Source organism: Mesoplodon bidens (assembly GCF_964165515.1).
Source record: "Mesoplodon bidens genome assembly, chromosome: 4".
Classification (NCBI taxonomy): Eukaryota; Metazoa; Chordata; class Mammalia; order Artiodactyla; family Ziphiidae; genus Mesoplodon; species Mesoplodon bidens.
In genome coordinates this window covers 23,294,809-23,313,026 of record NC_138160.1, presented here as the reverse complement: position 1 = coordinate 23,313,026, position 18,218 = coordinate 23,294,809, and the positions used below count along the sequence as shown (strand labels likewise).

Below are 18,218 nucleotides of genomic sequence, written 5' to 3'. Positions count from 1 at the left end.
CTGTAGTCTTGAGGTACGCACATCTTCTTCAAGGTCATTTTGTAAATTGATAATTAACCTTCTAAATATAGGTACTTCATACTAAAGGTCTTTTGCCATATCTAATTAAAGCAAAGCGGTTGTATTTTTATCTCCCAGAAGGTATGTGGCTTGCATTTATATTAGCATTTCAATTAAAATGATGGTTTCTTGTTTTTTCTCAAAATAAAATGGTGGATGAAAACAACATCTGTTGAGATATTAACAGTAGTATTTGTATATATATTATTATTATTTTAAATACAGAATTTTATTTAGAAACTGTTTAAAGTAGCAAAAAACCTTGTCAAGATAGACCAGGTGGAAAATGGGTTCCCAATAAAATGGAATTTTAGGGCAACAAAAGTCTAAAAGGCTACAAAAGAGAAATAGCACCACTGTTATTTGAACAATGGCTAGTTACTTGCATTTTTTGGCATTGTTCATCACTGAATCTGGGCTTTCCTCTGAATTCCACACAGAGCATGCACTACACAACGAATTTTATCATAAAATATCTGCTTGCTACACACATTTTAGGACAAGCTACCACCAGAAACAAATCAATACAAATACATCAGGGGCAGAACAATCTCAGTAGTGGGTAACACATATTTTGCAAAATTCTGCTGAAAAAAGGAACTGAATAGGCTGTGGGCAAAGCAAATGAGGGAGTTAAGGAATGAAATATTTTAAATATTAATAATTAATTCAGACATGGTACTGTATGTTCTGCAAAAGAAAATTAACATTTAGTAACACACTAACATTTTTATCTCCAAAGAGATGAGTGTGCTGGCAAAGTATTCCTATAACAGTGGAGGGCTGTGGACAGCAGGTACTGAAAACACCCAGCCTTGCAGATCCCAAGGTAGCAGTGGCCTTCCTTCACTGATCACTCCCTTTGCCAGAGGTCCAGAAATAACTTGCAGCATTGTCACCTGCCTGCTGAACTTCCACTCTAAGCAGCAAACTTTAAGGAGCCAAAGAGGAGTCCCCAGTGGGCAAGGGGAGCAGAGAAGAGAAACATGTTAAATGTAAACTTAAAAGACAGTAAAATGGGACACCACCCCCATTCAAACCCCAGAGATGTGGGCAAGTCCCCAAAAGTAGTTGTTAGATTTAAAAACTGGACACACCTCATTTCAAACAACAACAAAACACAGTACATAGAAATATCAGGGATAACTGGAAAAATTACCAGAGGAATGTTCTATGAAAATCAAGCTCTTCGACTCAAAACATCTCAAGGCTGAAACACACCCTCTATTCATCCAGGCAACAATGCCTCTTGCTTCTTATCAGGGATGCAACTGGTCAAGGACACCAACTGGCTTTACAAAGCAACTTTTCCAATTTTCCTTTTGGGCCAAGTTCTGGGCCTGTGAGGATCAGGCAGCCCCGTGAGGACTGGGAACAGCAAGTCCCAAAGGTTTCAGGTTTTGGCCCTTCCTTCCCAGACACATTGTCAAACACACAGAAGCTCCCGTCATGTTAAATTTTACATTTTGAAATATGGAAGCATCTTTTAAATACTCTTAAGGCATTTATTTATTAAAGCGTTCTCTGTCAAGATTTCACATTAGCTTAAAATTCAAATCAGTCTTTACATTTCTCTTCTGAGGTCTCCACCCTCTCCAGCCATCACTGCTACCAGCATCTACACAGTGAGCCCTATGGTCAGCCTCTTTGCTCCCTGGGTGATCCAACTAGATGTTAATACCGCTCTGCTACAAGGTAAAAGCTCCTAACTCAAACTTATTGGAAAAGGAGTGAAACTTCTGCAAAGTGCACTTTAAGAAGAGGTACTTTTTGCTTATAAAAAGAAACCAGTGAGTCCTCTAAGAATAATAAAAGGGAATATTTTACAGTTAAGCACATGATTTGGAGTGAGGAATTCGGATGATGCTCAGCTGGTCCAGGCTGTCAATACTCTTCTTGTTCCTCCTGCGGGCCCCCTTCATCAGGTATCACGAAGCCTTCGTCTGTGGCATACAGAGTATCCACAGTCCTCTGCAGTACAGGGTTATTCTCCCCTTCGTTCTCCTGGTAAACCAATTCAATGTTCCTTAGCTTTCCAAAGGAGAAACCTCTCTCTTTCTCCAAGTCTTCGACGGCAAGTTTCAATACGTTGACCTGCTGCATCAATTCGGCTGCTTCGTCATCCCCGTTCCCCACACCAGGATTCTCCCGCACCACGCCCGGGCCAGCCTTAGGGGTTGCAGTAGTTCTGTGTGTTGCAGTGGGCCTCTGTGGAGCTGCACTGCTAGAGCTGAGAGGTTTCTTCAGTTTGTTCAGAACCGGAGCAAAAAGGGAGGAGGCCACCGCAGTTCCTTGACCTTGTCTGGCAGCTACAGGGTCATAGTTTTTCCCATGATAGTTTGCATCAAAAACCATCTTGAACCACTGAACGAATTCAAAATTGTCCTGAAACCTTCCTTTTACTAGTTTGTCCACAGGAATTATTTTGTCAACACCCATCCTCTTAAAACCTGCTTGTAGTATTTTGAAGTTCTGGATGTATTCTTGTTCTAGCTTAGCATGGAATTTCACTTTCTTCAAGGCAATGGAGACAGGGAACAGCATGTCCATAAACTGACAATAGGCAGCCCCTGAACACAGACGTTCAATCAACTCATTGATCCAGGCTAGCATGTCATGTCGACTGAGGTTATCACTGGTGACCGACGTTGAGTACACATTCACTGCCACCTTCGGCTCTCGGCTGGACTACGTCCGCTGCCCATAACCAGCTCCGGTTCCATCTTCATCTCATTCAAACCGCCTGACCCCGCCCACCCCTGTGTATATATTATTAATAAGTTTTTATTAAGCACCCACTTGTCTCAATCACAGATTTATAGATTCCACAATAGATCTCACAGAAAAGTACTAAGTGGGAAAAACAGAGTCTAATAACTGATACAAATTCAAATATGGGCTTCCCTGGTGGCGCAGTGGTTGAGAGTCCGCCTGCCGATGCAGGGGACGTGGGTTCATGCCACGTTCCAGGAAGATTCCACATGCTGTGGAGCGGCTAGGCCCGTGAGCCATGGCCGCTGAGCCTGCACGTCTGGAGCTTGTGCTCCACAACAGAAGAGGCCACAACAGTGAGAGGCCCGCGTACCGCAAAAAAAAATAAATAAAAAAAAAATCAAATATGAAAAAAGAGTCATAGACCTGTTGATGTATGGAATCCCAAATTGGTTTAAGATTGAGAAATTAGAAGGCTAAAGTGAAAGACTATTGAGGAAAAAGCCAGATAGGCACAAGTTAAATGAAGATTAATTGAACCACATAAAGAAGTAGATTGCCATGCAAGGATTAAAACCAAGATATTAAATATTCCAATAAAACATTTATTATTGTTTAGCTGTTAAGTAATAAAGCAAGGGTCTAGTTACTGGATAATTGAAGGAATGCAGTTAAAATATAATGGGCCACAATGCAAATAATACACTTTATTCTTTTGAAAATTTGAAGTTGAACTACCTTTGTAGTTAGATGTCTGCATTCAAGATCCAACACGAATTGATACTGTAGAAACTTGGGAGGGCTTTATTTTATTTTATTTTTTAACATATTTATTGGAGCGTAATTGCTTTACAATGTTGTGTTAGTTTCTGCTGTATAACAAAGTGAATCAGCTATATGTATACATATATCCGCATATCCCCTCCCTCTTGCGTCTCCCTCCCACTTTCCCTATCCAACACCTCTAAGTGGTCACAAAGCACCAAGCTGATCTCCCTGTGCTATGCAGCTGCTTACCACTAGCTATCTATTTTACATTTGGAACTGTATATATGTCAATGCTACTCTCTCACTTCATCCCAGCTTACCCTTCCCCCTCCCCGTGTCCTCAAGTCCATTCTCTACGTCTGCCTCTTTATTCCTGTCCTGCCCTTAGGTTCATCAGAACCTTTTTTTTTTTTTTTTTAGATTCCATATATATGTGTTAGCATATGGTATTTTTTTTTTCTCTTTCTGACTTACTTCACTCTGTATGACAGACTCTAGGTCCGTCCACCTCACTACAAATAACTCAATTTCATTTCTTTTTATGGCTGAGTAATATTCCATTGTATATATGTGCCACATCTTCTTTATCCATTCATCTGTTGATGGACATTTAGGTTGGTTCCATTGTTCACATGATATAGATTGTATTATAAATCCATTTTTAATTTCTTTTTTTAACAGTTTGAAGACAAAGCTAAGTAATATCTGTGTATATAATTGGATGATATAACCCTCAAGTCTCTCTTTTTTTTTTCTTTTTCTTTCTCAGTTTTTAAAATTGGAAATATAATTTGCATTTAGTGAATTTCACAGATCTTATGTGAATATTGGATGAGTTTTTACATATATATAATCTTTAGATCTATTTATCTATCAGTTGAGACGTATAAGATTTCCTTTACCCCAGAGAATTTCTTTTTATTTTAAATGGTACATTAGATGGTTTTAAGTGCTTTTTTGTTTGTTTTATTTGTTTTTAATTTAGATATAATTGACATATAAAATCATGTAAGTTTAAGGTGTACAATATGTTGATTCAATATATTTATATATTGCAATATGTTTACCACCTTAGTATTAGCTAAAAACATTTCTCTATGTACCTCTTAGGGCAATTTTTTTCCCCAGAAGCAACCACAAGCTACATTTCTGATTTCTCTAAATATAGAATAGTTTCACCATTCCAAATTTCTTTGTGCTTCACTTATCTCTCCTTCTACTTGCGCAAACCCTGGAAATCACTGATATTTTTATCATCCTTATAGTTCTGCCTTTTCATGAATATTACATAGTTAAAATCATACAGTAAGTAGCCCTTTTAGACTGGCTTCTTTCACTTAGCAACATACATGCAAGATACCTCTGTGTATTTTCATGGCTTGATAGTTCATTTCTTTTTATTACTGAATAATATTCCATTGTATGGATATAAACATGATATTTAGTTTATCCATTCATCAATTTAGGGACTTATTGACTGCTTGCATTCTGGCAACTATGTATAAAACTACTGTCAATAGTCACACGAAGATTTTTGTGTGAATATTAGTTTTCAATTCATTGCAGTAAATACCGAGGAGCTTAGCTCGATCATATGGCAAGACTGTGTTTAGCTTTGTAACAAACTATAAAAAGGTCTTGCAAAGTGGCTGCTCCATTTAACATTCCTGCCAGCAATGAATGAAAGTTCCTGTTCCTTTACATTCTTGCTAGAATTTGGTATTTTCAGTGTTATTTGGATTTTAATAAGGGTGTAGCAGTAACAAATTGTAGTTTAATTTGCAGTTCCTCTCAAGATTATTTCTTTATCTTTGATATTCTGCAGATATGAGATACTTAGGTATAATTTTGTTGTTGTTGTTTTGTTTTGTTTTGTCTTGGCATTTTTCCTGCCTGCTGTTCTTGAGCTTTGTGCATCTGTGGTTTGGTGTCTGGTTTGGTGGTTTGGTATTAATCTAGGGAAATTCTCCATCATTATTGCTTCAAATACTGCTTCTGTTCCTTTCTCTCTTTCTTTCCTGCCTGATATCCCCATATATGTATGTTACATTATATGCTATGTTGCAGTTTTTGTTTTTACCCCACATTTCTTAGATATTCTGTTCCATTTTTTTCAGTCTCTGTTCTCTTTGCTTTCAGTTTTGGAAGTTTCTATTGACATATCTTCAAACTCTGAGATTCTTTCTCCAGCTGTATCCATTCTACTAGTAAGTGCATCAAAGACATTTTTTATTTCTGTTTAGTGTTTTTGATCTCTAGCAATTTCTTTCTGATGCTTTCCATCTCCTTGTTTAGATTATCCTTATGTTCTTGCATATTGTCTATTTTTGTTTTCTATTAGATCCTTTAATGTTTTAATCAAAGTTGTTTTAAATTCGCAGTCTGATAATTCCAAAATCCCTGCTATATCTGAGTCTGGTTTTCAGTCTTGTTTATCTTCAAACTTTGTTTTTGTCTTTTATTATGTCTTGCAACACTTTGTTGAAAGTTGGACATGATGTGCTCGGTAAAGGGAACTCTAGTAATTAGTCTTTTAGTGATGCGGTGGTGAGGTGTAGGGGCAGGGGAAGCATTCTGTAGTCCTATGATTAGGTACTAGTCTTTTTGTGAACCTGTGAATTTCACAAGTACCTGTCAATCCTCCCACCCCCATCTTAGGTGGGATAGTATGGGTGGAGGGGATTGGAGTTGGGTATTTCCACCACCGTGGAAATACTGGATTTGGGTATTTTCCTTGCCCTAGATCAGTGAGTCTCTGACTAAACCCCAATAGGCTGTGGTGAAATAGTTCCTTTTGAGGGTAGGTCTTTTTAAGAAGAATGGAATGCTCTGGCATATTTCAAAGTGGTTACTTTCCCCCACTCTTGTAGGAAACCAAAGGGAATATTTCTCCAGTATTCACCTTGGGAAACTGGAAGAGCTCCAGGAAATAAAACTAACTAAAGTGTGGGGTTCCCCCATGGAGTTTTAACTCACAAACTTGTTATCACTGATCATCCAGCAATTTTTCAATTCAGATTTTCCTGCCCTAGTATTGAATCCCATAGAGACCTCTGCTCCCTTATTTTTGCTCTGGAAAGCTGCAGTTCTCTCTCTCTACCTGTCTGCCTCTCCAACTTTTAGAGAAGCAATTTTCCCTGTGACCTCACTTCTCTGACATATCTAAGAAGAGTTGATTTTTCACATTGTTCAGCTTTTTACTTGTTATTAAGGCAGGCTTTCAAGCCCCTAACATGCAGTACTGGGAACTGGCAGTCCTGATGTGCAGCTTCTTAATTACAAATGATGTTGACCATCATTTCCTAAGCTCACTTGCCATCTATATATCTTCTTTGGTGGTCTATCTGTTCAGATATTTCCTGCATTTCATATGGGTTGTTTATTTTCTTATTGCTTACTTTTAAGTGTTCTATGTGTAGTTGGATATAGTGATTTCAAAATAATTTCTCTCCCTTGAGCATTTTCAAAGTGGTTACTTTTCCCCTTTCCCTGCCTGAACTATTGGGGAGTAAGGGCTGTGGAAAGGGGATGTTTTTTCCAATTTTTGCAGTGTGAACCTGGTGGTATTCCTGAAGGTAAAACTAATGAAACTGTGGGGGCTGCCCTTATACTGGGCCTATAGGAATTTAACTTTCAGTCTGTTCCACACTCAGTCTACAGCAGTTCATCAGCTACTGTTTGGGGTTTCTACCAGTCACTGTCTTCAGTGGCTTCTCTCCTGATAAATCATGATTCTCTGTACTTGCCTCTTCCCCCCGTTTTCTGAGACAGTTTGCCTTGTGACCTCAATTCTCTGCTAGATCTAAGAAGAGTTGCTGCTTTTCAGTTTTTCAGAGATTTTTTTTTTTTGTAATGAGGGTGGAAGCTATGACTTCCAGGGTCTTTATATGTTAGAGCAGAAACCACTGTGGTGTCACTTTAAGTTATATAAACAGTTGTATATATATGAACTCTTGTATATAGCAATCTTGTTTTTCCCTGGATTTTCTATTCTATTTTTTGAGATGTATTTTGTATGTGTGACAATTCCAAATTATTTACATTACAGAGGCCTAATAGTACATTTGATGTCTTAAAGAAGTAATTCCCCCTCATTGCTCTTCTTTTGGCATATTTGTTGTTCAAAATAAACTTTGTATTTGATTTTAATAAGTATTAAAAAGTGGAAAATGACAGCACTTTATTTGGAGTTGTAATAAATTTATAAATTAACCTATAAAAATGTAATACCTATTATATTGATCACTCCTATTCAAAGAGAATTTTTCATTTTTTTCAAATCTACTTTTGATGCAAAAAGTTTTATAGATGCTAACATCTACTTTAAATTGATTTATTTTAATTTTACTTCCAGTCATCCTTGTAAATTGTTGTTTTTTTTATTGTAAATGGAGGTTTTCTCTATATTTTTATCTTTTTTGATAGGCTTTCTTTACCTATATGTAAACTATTGGTTTTATGTACATTTCATTGTTATTACTTTATTAAGTTTTCCTGGTTTTCATGGTAGTTTTTCATTGGCTTATTTAGGCTGTGACATCATCTTTAATGTTTAATTTCTTTCTCTCAAATTCTATGTTTTTTTCTCTTCTCCAACTGCATTGACTAATGTTTCTTACATTATTTTAAATAGTAGTGAAAATGTAATGCCTTATATATTTGACAGTAGCAGAAAAGGTTTTTATGGTTTTCCATTAAATAGATAAAGATCTTTGGATGAATGCATATCGTTCTATCAATTATTATTTTATTTAGTGCTCTTTACCACAAATGGGCATTTTTTTCATTTTTTATAATTTATAAAATTATAAAATATTATAAATTATTATGTGATTCTCCTTATATTATTATGATTGACTATATTGAAACAGTTGCTTCTATTGAAATGCTTGGATTTCTGGGATAGTTGAAACTATATTTAGTCATGTTTTTATTTTTTTTACTTTTTCAATATGTTATTGAATTCTGTTTGGTATTTTTCATTTAATATTTCTGAATTTATATTCATAAATGAGCCTGGTATATGGCTTTCTTTTTGGTGTAGTTCTTGACAATTTTCTTAAAGAATTTTATGGTTTCATCATAAAATTAATTTGGAAGTTTTCCTTTATTTTCTATTCTCCATAATAGATTAAGCAGCATTGGGATAAACTACTCTTTAAAGGTTTCTTTAATACTTTAGAGAGTAAATTTGGGCACAATGAATAATTATGCCAGGTCTGTAGTATAATAAGTAAGACATATGATAAAATTCATAAGGTGGGAATATAAAATTCTATGACTCAACTTGTAATGTATTAATACTAACTATATTTATATGCATCCTTGAGTGTAATTTTTTTTCAAAATTGCAATATACAAGTTCTGTTTCATAATTGCTTGTTAAAATGTAATTTAAGTCATTTTGGAATTGCATGCAAAATATGTTTGCATGGTATTTTAAAATATGATCATCTATTTATATACATAATGCTTCTTAAATTGACAGATTTCTCTGTAAGTTGGTTACTTATATTTAATTATAATTAATAATACTATAATTATAATTTATTCATTCATGGATGCATACATTAATTCTACACCCTCTTACTAGTGCTATGTTATGGTCATGTGATAAACACAGGATATTAAAATTAAAATAAGACTTAATTTCCCACTTTAGAAAAAATAATGGTAGTTAACACAGATCCACAGGCAAGGAGCTCTATAGCTCCTAATCCTAACAGCAGGTAAAAAACATACTATATTTTAAGTATCATATATTAATGAAATGATCTTAAGAAATGTTAATAATTTAAGCCACTTACTCTTATGGGATGTTCTGCTGACACCAAGTTCAAGACTTTGAGAAATTGTAATGCTATTCTTTTAGAGTTTTAGCATGAAATTGAATATGTATGAAACCCTACCTTATTATTTTGAATAATGTATTGGAGGAATACTCTCAAGGTATTCAAATATGACTACAAACTCAAGAATGATATTACATGATGATGAAAATAATGATTCTTAAATTTAATTGGCTTGGGTCATAATAAAACCTCCATCAACCTTAATTACTCTAAAGACTTCGGACAAGGTATTTAACCTCAAAACTTGTGATTTCCAATCAAGGAAAAGATGACCCTAGTAAAACCTAGCTTTTAGAGCTGGTGTAAAGATTAAATAGTCCTGTCCCTTACTAAGCAGTCAAGTGTTTGCTATATTTTTTATTAAATAAAAAAGGCAAATGACTGCTAAAATTGAAGCTTCTTATTCTAAGACCAATCAAAACCTAAAAATTTCTTCTTCAGGTTACTCTGCAAATTCAGTTGATATTTACCAAATTTTTAACAACAAATTTGGTTACATTGAGCACAGTTCCTAGTTTAGGTCCCTCAGCTCACCACTTGAAACAATTCTCCTCTGAAGCAGATATTTCAGGAGAAGATCTGGTAACACACACTGAAAGTGTACAGTTCTAGTTATTTCTGCCAAGCTTGTAGCAAATATCTGGGATGGATACAAACCATACATTATTCTGATACGTAAGGTCCTTGCAGCAGGAATTCTCCATTACCTGCCTCCTCACCCCTACCATGAAGCTTTCCATGTATCTACCCACTACTGGGGCATATTCTCCAACTGTATATTCATATAAGAGATGGAGGAGAGAATAAGGATTATTTTACTTCATTATGGAACTTGTTTAATACAATTTTTATCCTTACCTAGGAAACAAGTTCTCCAGTCTAGCGATGGCAAAAAAAAAGATACTTTTATTCCCATTTGAAGAATATGTCTATTAAATGAAATCCTAATTAATTAGAATTGTTTAGGGAGAAGTGATAATTAGGTTCTCCTGGACCTCCTACAGTGTAGAAATTAATTAAATAACAAATTAAAAAATGATTTTTTACATTTTCAAAGTGGGGTTACCACCTTCAGTAAATTACTTTCTATATCATTGATTTTTTCCCTTTATACTGGCATAGAACTGAACACCTCAACAACCAATTCCTAAATACCTCAATTTAATCTTACATACAAAAAATTATCTCCCCATAAGATATGTATTACTTTTCCCTTCAAATGTATATTTGGGGTATTTAAAATTATTGCTCTAATTTTATTAAATCCACATTTGTGTTTTTTCTCATTTTGGAAGCTAATACTGAAAAAGTATGTCTGTTAACTATTTTGCATAATAGCTAACAAAGGACAGAAGTACTCATATAGACAACTGATGATGTCATACAATTGCTGAGAAACTCATCATATCTAAAAAGAAAAATGGGCTATGAAGTCAGAACAGCACGCATCTCAGTTCTGCTCTGTCACTGACCACACCTATGTACGTAGATCAATTACCAAGTCTTTTTACACTTATTTGTACTTAGGTTACCTAGGGTTAATAATCATTACACAAAGGCCTACTGGAACCATGTGTATCTCTCTTGAAATAATATTTTATCCTGTCATTGAATTCCAGTATTTAAATTGTCAAAAGTAAGTATCTGCTTTCTTTAGAAAACCAAAATGAAAACCTATTATGTAAACACTTTCTAGTGATATAATTTAGGACCATTTTACACCAATGTGCTTAGCATTTTGTTTTCATAGTGAGTAGTTTATAAGTGGATTGGAGAGACCCAGTGTATTTTCTCTACATAAATTACTTAAAGATACAGAATATATAAATTATAAAAGAATAATAGATTCAGGACAATATCTTCTCATAAGCAACCACTTACTATATGGAGTCAGATTATAAATTGAATTATTAAACAAAACTACTTCAAAGGATTCTAAATATCCCTTGAAATATTTTTCTAGTAGATTTTCAATTATCAATCATCAAGGAATTATCTATATATTTATTTAGTGTCTGAGAATATTTCTCAAGAACAAGATTGTTTTCACAGTAGGTATGAAGTAAGAAACACACACAGAGGAATACATAGAAACATTTAGTGAGTAATTAACTTTTAAGAAAGCTAATTTATATGTTTTGAAATATACTAATAATTTATTATATTAAAAGTCACTTCACAAGTTGGTTGTAGAAAAATACAGAAAAAAATAAAATTAAGATAAACTGATTATACTAAGAAGAAACCACTATTACATACAATATATAATACTATATGCACAAATGATACTACTTTTTAATGTTTTACAATGAGACAATGAAAGTGAAATACAATTTTGTTAAATTATATTATTTTGAATAACTGAATTACAATGGAATTTTTATCATTCAACGAGACATAATAAAACACATTTTAATTATCATAATAACAATATTAGTGTCTTTTTGAAAAAGGTGATGACCTCAATTTAATTATTAGATACCTATGTTCTTAAAAAAATCATAAAATTGAAATAAGTCAATGAAAAGCAAGTCCTAATAAATTGACCTTCAAAATGAAAGAAAAAAAATGAGAAAGAATCTCCTGTTTTTTTTTTCATTTTGTTAAAACATTCTTATGAAAATCCACTTAAATAAGAGAACTATTGAATTTATTTTTTTAATTAATTTATTTATTTTTGGCTCATTGGGTCTTCACTGCTGCACGCGGGCTTTCTCCAGTTGTGGTGAGCAGAGGCTGCTCTTCATTGTGGTGTGCAGCCTTCTCATTGCAGTGGCTTTTCTTGTTGCAGAGCACGGGCTCTAGGTGTGCAGGCTTCAGTAGCTGTGGAGTGCAGGCTCAGTAGCTGTGGCTCTCGGCCTCTAGAGCGCAGGTTTCAGTAGTTGTGGAGCACAGGCTTAGTTGCTCCATGGCATGTGGGATCTTCCCAGATCAGGGCTCAAACCTGTGTCCCCTGCATTGGCAGGTGGATTCGTAACCACTGCACCACCAGGGAATTCCCTAAAAGAGCTACTTTAAGTGACTTATCCCATTTTGGATTTGAAGAGAAAGTCCTAAGCTTAGAACCACTTAGAATAGAATCCAAGAGGATAAGGATCTCTTGTTTTTAAGGGAATAAGGAGATAGCATAAATAAGGAAAGCAGAATGAGAAGACTTGAGTCCTTGTTATCATGGAGGGTATAGAATGAGAAAGTAGTGCCTTGTTTAAATTCCATGATCAGCTCATGTGGGTATGTTAGGAAGGGCTGGTGTGTTAAATAAGAGTGGCAAGGTACATCTTTGGTTGAAGCTATGCAATTCTCTTCACTATAATTATTAACTTATTTGGATAATTATTTCATAAGTATGTGTGTGTGTTTTAATTGCTGCACACTTTGAAGAGTAGAATGTGAAAGTATGCTAAGAATCAGAATTTAAATCAGACTTTACTAAGAGTCTACTCATCTGTGATGCCCAGGAAGGAATGAGGAAAATGCTCACCAGCCAGAAGCTAGGTGACTCTCACACTTCATGTCCTAAATATAAAAATTCAAAACGGCAGGGCTCTTATATATATATTGGTAATACCTGAAATATATGTATTTAAAATTGTTTTATGGTTAAGCAGGGGATTAAGGCTTCATGATACTCAAGTATGAGAGACTCTGCAGGAGAAGGGAGGAAGAACACTTAAATCTTGCTTTATCAAATTTCTAAAAGCCATTTGAAAGCTAAAAACATGTCTGTTATTCAAAAGTGTGAATTTATCTAGTAAAACATTAATTATATATTATATTTAGATTTTTATCATTTTCCTGCTAAATAGAGGCAGGCAGCACTGGAGGGGCTGAATTGTTAATTAGTAAACATTCGCCATCTCGCTAAAGCAAGAATGTTATTCCAGATAAGCAAATTAAACCATTATTTTGGTTAATCAGTACAAACATAGATAGAGTGGGTAATAAAATTCAAAATGTGCTTGAATTTCTAAAACAAATCAAGCAACTTCAAAGACTCTGAGTTTGTGGAACATCTATTTATGCTATTTGGAAGTACAATTTCGCTCTCCCCTGCCATAAGCTAGAAACTAATGCATTAATTCATTCAATAAACATATAATTTGATACAATGAACACGGCCTTGACTGTAGAATGGTAAAGAAAAGATATACTTTTAGTACTCCTGGTCCTTACAGTTTAGTGGAGATTAAGAATAACTCATCTATTATACACATAAATATTTTAAAATATTAACAGTAAGCTTTAGGAAGGAAATTAATGGTTTGACTATGATAGAAAATAAGGAGAGGGAAGGTAGTGCTCTAGATAAAATGAGTAGGTGAGACTTCATAGGGTTCTCTGTATCCTCAGTGTTTACTTCCTGTTCTTTCATACTTTCTCTTCCACATTGCTGTAGTTCCTTTTCATATTCTACCCTCCTTGCCTGGAAAGTAACTTTAGATAATTATTTTTTCCAGGAGTATAAGACTCTAATGATATCTGAGCACTTTCATGTACAAGAATGTCTTTCTATCATCATTTTAAGAACAACAACAAAAACATCAATGGCAACAAAAACAATCTTTACTCATTTGCTGAGAATAAAGTTACTGGGTAATAACAACTTCCAAATAAAGCAGAGTAAAACTCTTCTCATTCTTGCAGTATTCATTATTGTTTAGGAGTCTGAGGCAAAAAATTTTTGAAGTGACTGAAGAAAATCTCCTTCACTGAAGACTTATAGGATATGTTCCTCATTCTTATAGTTCAACACTTTTCCCTAATAATGTTAGGGACTGTATTACCCTTCTTTTGTAGATCACTTAAACCTTTCCAGCCCCGACTGCCAATGTTGAATTGATTGGTTCAGAGAAGGTTTTACCTACTTCATACATTCACCCTAGCAGCACATGGCTGCAGTGTCTCTTGCTGCCAGCCTTAAAACTTTTCCAAGTGACGCAACTGCCATTCACAGAGGAACCCTGTAAATGCCATGCTTGACCAATGATGGATGCTGGACAGTGGATAAGGTTTCCCCTTTAATAACCCAACCCTTGTGTATAGTTCTGCTATTCTTTTACAAAAGCTTCACAGAATGTCACACAGGATTAAACATCAGTTGTCAAATTGGTGACCAACTTCATAAACCATCCTTCATAACTAATTCTTTATCTTTTTATTTTTGCTCTCTCTGTTCCATTTCTATATTGCTCACTCCCTAATATTGCTTTGGAAATTAACTGTTTGCAAGCCTCCAGTTCAGGTTCTACCTTTAGGGGAGGAGGGTCTGTCATTGATCAAGATAAGGTCTTACTTTAGAAAAGCCCCTTTAATCCGAAAACATCAAAATTTTTCCACTCAAATATTTTGATCACCTATATTTTATGACTGTTTCTTTTCAAGCTTTCTGGAGACTCCTTTGCCAGCGTCGTTGGTTAGTTTGCTGCATCTCAATACATTTTACTCATTATTACATAAGGCAACATCTATTTAGACCAGTGGCTAACTTCAAACAAGTGAGTTACACTTTAGTCTATTGTCTTTTGTCTGTTGAATGGTTTTTCAAATCTAAAAGGAAGGACAAATCAGTGTGAGCACTCTCTTTATTTCTGCTCTCTGGTAGCTCACCTCCTTTGTAATTGTGCTTTAAGGTAATTTAAGGTAATTGTAATTGTAATTTAAGGTAATCCTACTTTCTGGTCTGGTTACATTTCTCTGTTACTCTGAACATTATGGTTCATGAGAAACTACCGTTTTGCTGATGTATTTAACCATCTTTTTTCTGTTTTTAATAGGCTTAGAACTGTAAGACTTGCTTATGGTAACTACACCACCCATATTCTATCGTGCCTTTACAGTCGCTCTCTATATGTTCACATCCAGCTATTTTTTGGTGTCTAGAATTCCTCTTAGGTTGTACTCACTTGGATCAAAGGTTAAAGAGGCACAACTGCCCATCTTGCTAATTAGGACAGACCCAGGACTTTTGATCTCTCCGTGTTTGATAAGCACTGCTCTAAGCCCTTTGCATGCAGTATCACACTGAATCCTTGCACAGATATAAGCCCTATTTTATAACTGAGGAAACTGAGGCACAATAAAGTTAAATAATGTTCCTCTATGTTACACAGCTGATGAAAGTTGGAATCGAATTAAACAACATTGTCTGAAATCTGAATTCAAACAGTCTGATTCCAGAGCTTATGTTCATTGCCATTTCAATACCTTTCTTCATATGTCACATCGGTGATATTGATTGAGGGTCTATTGTGAGCCAGGCACAATTTATAACAAATAAGACAACTTATGACAAAATTGCTGATGTCTCCTATGTACAAGGAAATGTATTAGTCACTGAGAAAGATGAGGTGAATGTCTCTATATTCATGCTTATTTCTGAATCATGCAACTCTTTATTCAGTTCACCCCTCACCATCTCCATCTTAGCTACTTCAGCCCACAGTCACTCCCACTTCTGTTACTGATACAGTAAACTAACCAGACTACATGCTTCCATGCTCCACCTCTCTTAATAATTGTCCAATCTGCAGTCAAATATATCCTTTTCAAGTGTAACACACACACACACACACACAATTATGTTAGTTCACTAAAATTGTGCAGTGCCTTCTCATTTATTTGTCTTTAGAATAAAGTCATATTTTCTTAACATGGCTTATAAGGCCTTCAGTGTAAATTCTATCTCTCTTTTCAAAGTAATGTATCAACATTTTTCACCCTCAGGTTCTACCTTCAACCATAGTGAAATTTATTCAAATTCCATATTTCATGCCTGCCAAATCCTGGGTCTGGCACATACATTTTCCTTTGTGGACTGTTAGCTCCATTAGAGCAGGAACTAAGTATATGTCCAAACCAATATACCACAATGCCTGCCACATATTAGGTACTTGTGAGTATTTAATATTTTAGAGAATAAATGCCTAACAGCTAAATTCACCCTTGTTGTTTCCTTGTTCCTCCTTCAGGTTTCAGCTTATATATAACTTCCTTCAGAAAGCTTTAAATTCCTTGCTCTAGAAGAGTGTATATAACTACAAAGGCCTGTTATTCAAGAAAACCAAGTGTTTTCTCGTTATAGTTGTTGTTTTCTTTCTTTGTGTAGTTTTTACTTTTTTATATACAAACTACATTTTAACTGGCTGGATAGCAAAAGAAAACGTCAATTGTCAACCTCAATGTAAATCTGTAAATATGAGGTAGTGGAATACATAGATTCGACAGATATGTCCCCTGTCTAACAGGGGTGTCACCTCTCAGACCCAGTGGACCACTATAACATGGGTATTTGCCCAGTATTGTAACATCTTCCAGCTTTTCAAAAGAGTCCAGGAAAACAGACTTTCCTCTCTAATATCAAATTTTAATTGTTGACAATCTGTTCAAATTTTAAACAACTTTAGGTCTCTTTCCCAGTTTATAACCTCCATCTGAAGTATACTAGATGGGGACCTTCAAGATGCCGGAGGGGTAAGACGTGGAGGTCACCTTCCTCTCCACAAATAATACAAAAATGCAGCTACATGTGTAACAACTCCTGCAGAACACCTACTGAACGCTGGCAGAAGACCTCAGACTTCCCAAGAGGCAAGAAAATCCCCACATACCTGGGTAGGGCAAAAGAAAAAAAGAGAAAAACAGAGACAAAAGAATAGGGATGGGACCTGCACCTCTGGGAGGAAGCTATGAAGGAAGAATAGTTACCACACAGTAGGAAGCCCCTTCTCTGGCGGTGACAGAGTGTGGTTGGGGGGGAAGCTTTGGAACCACGGAGGAAAGCACAGCAATAGGGGTGCAGAGGGCAAAGTGGAGAGATTCCCGCACAGAGTATTGGCGCCGAACAGCACTCACAAGCCTAAGAAGCTTGTCTGCTCACCCGCTGGGGGGGGTGGGGTCTGGGTGGTGAGGCTCGGGCTTCAGTGTTCAGATCCCAGGGAGAAGACTGGAGTTGGCTGCGTGAACACAGCCTGAAGGGGGTTAGTGTTCCATAGCTAGCTAGGAGGGAGTCCGGGAAAAAGTCTGGACCTGCCTAAGAGTCAAGAGACCATTGTTTCAAGGTGCACAAGGAGAGGGGATTCCTTCCCAGTCTGCCCACAGAAGGCAGAGCACCACCTAAATGAGCTCAATAGCAGAATAACAGAGGAAGAAAATCGGATAAGTAACCTGGAAGATAAAATCATGGAAATAACTACCACAGAGGAGAATAAAGAAAAAAGAATGAAAAGAATTGAGGACAGTCTTAGCTCTGGGACAATGTTAAACACACCAACATTGAAATTATAGAGGTCCCAGAAGAAGAAGAGAAAAAGGAAGGGTCGGAGAAAATATTTGAAGAGATTATAGTTAAAAACTTCCCTAACATGGGAAAGGAAATACTCAGTCAAGTCCAGGAAGTGCAGAGAGTCCCATACAGGATAAATCCAAGTAGAAATATGCCAGGACACATATTAATCAAACTATAAAAATTTAACACAAATAACATACAAGGGAAACCCCACAGGGTTAACAGCTGATCTTTCAGAAGAAACTCTGCAAGGCAGAAGGGAGTGGCAGGACATATTTAAAGTGATGAAAGGGAAAAACCTACAACCAAGATTACTCTCCCCAGCAAGGATCTCACTCAGATTCAACAGAGAAATTAAAACCTTTACAGACAAGCAAAAGCCAAGAGAATTCAGCATAACCAAACCAGCTTTACAACATATGCTAATGGAACTTTTCTAGGTAGGAAACACAAGAGAAGTAAAACACCTACAATAACGAACCCAAAACAATTGAGAAAATGGTAATAGGAACATACATATCAATAACTACCTTAAATGTAAA

At 35.6% G+C, this 18,218-nt stretch overlaps 1 protein-coding gene across 1 annotated transcript in view; it reads right to left on the bottom strand.

Annotated features, from left to right (window-relative positions):
- Positions 1-1,680: 1,680 nt before the first annotated feature.
- The window catches only part of LOC308616302 (microtubule-associated protein RP/EB family member 1-like), a gene marked incomplete at its 5' end in the record, with an annotated part of 79,282 nt that continues 62,744 nt past the window's right edge, over positions 1,681-18,218 (bottom strand). The window contains one exon of the mRNA XM_081232586.1: positions 1,681-2,748. Within this exon, the coding sequence (XP_081088712.1) occupies positions 1,945-2,748 (804 nt within the window). The 3' untranslated portion in view covers positions 1,681-1,944. The remainder of the gene's footprint in view (positions 2,749-18,218) is intronic.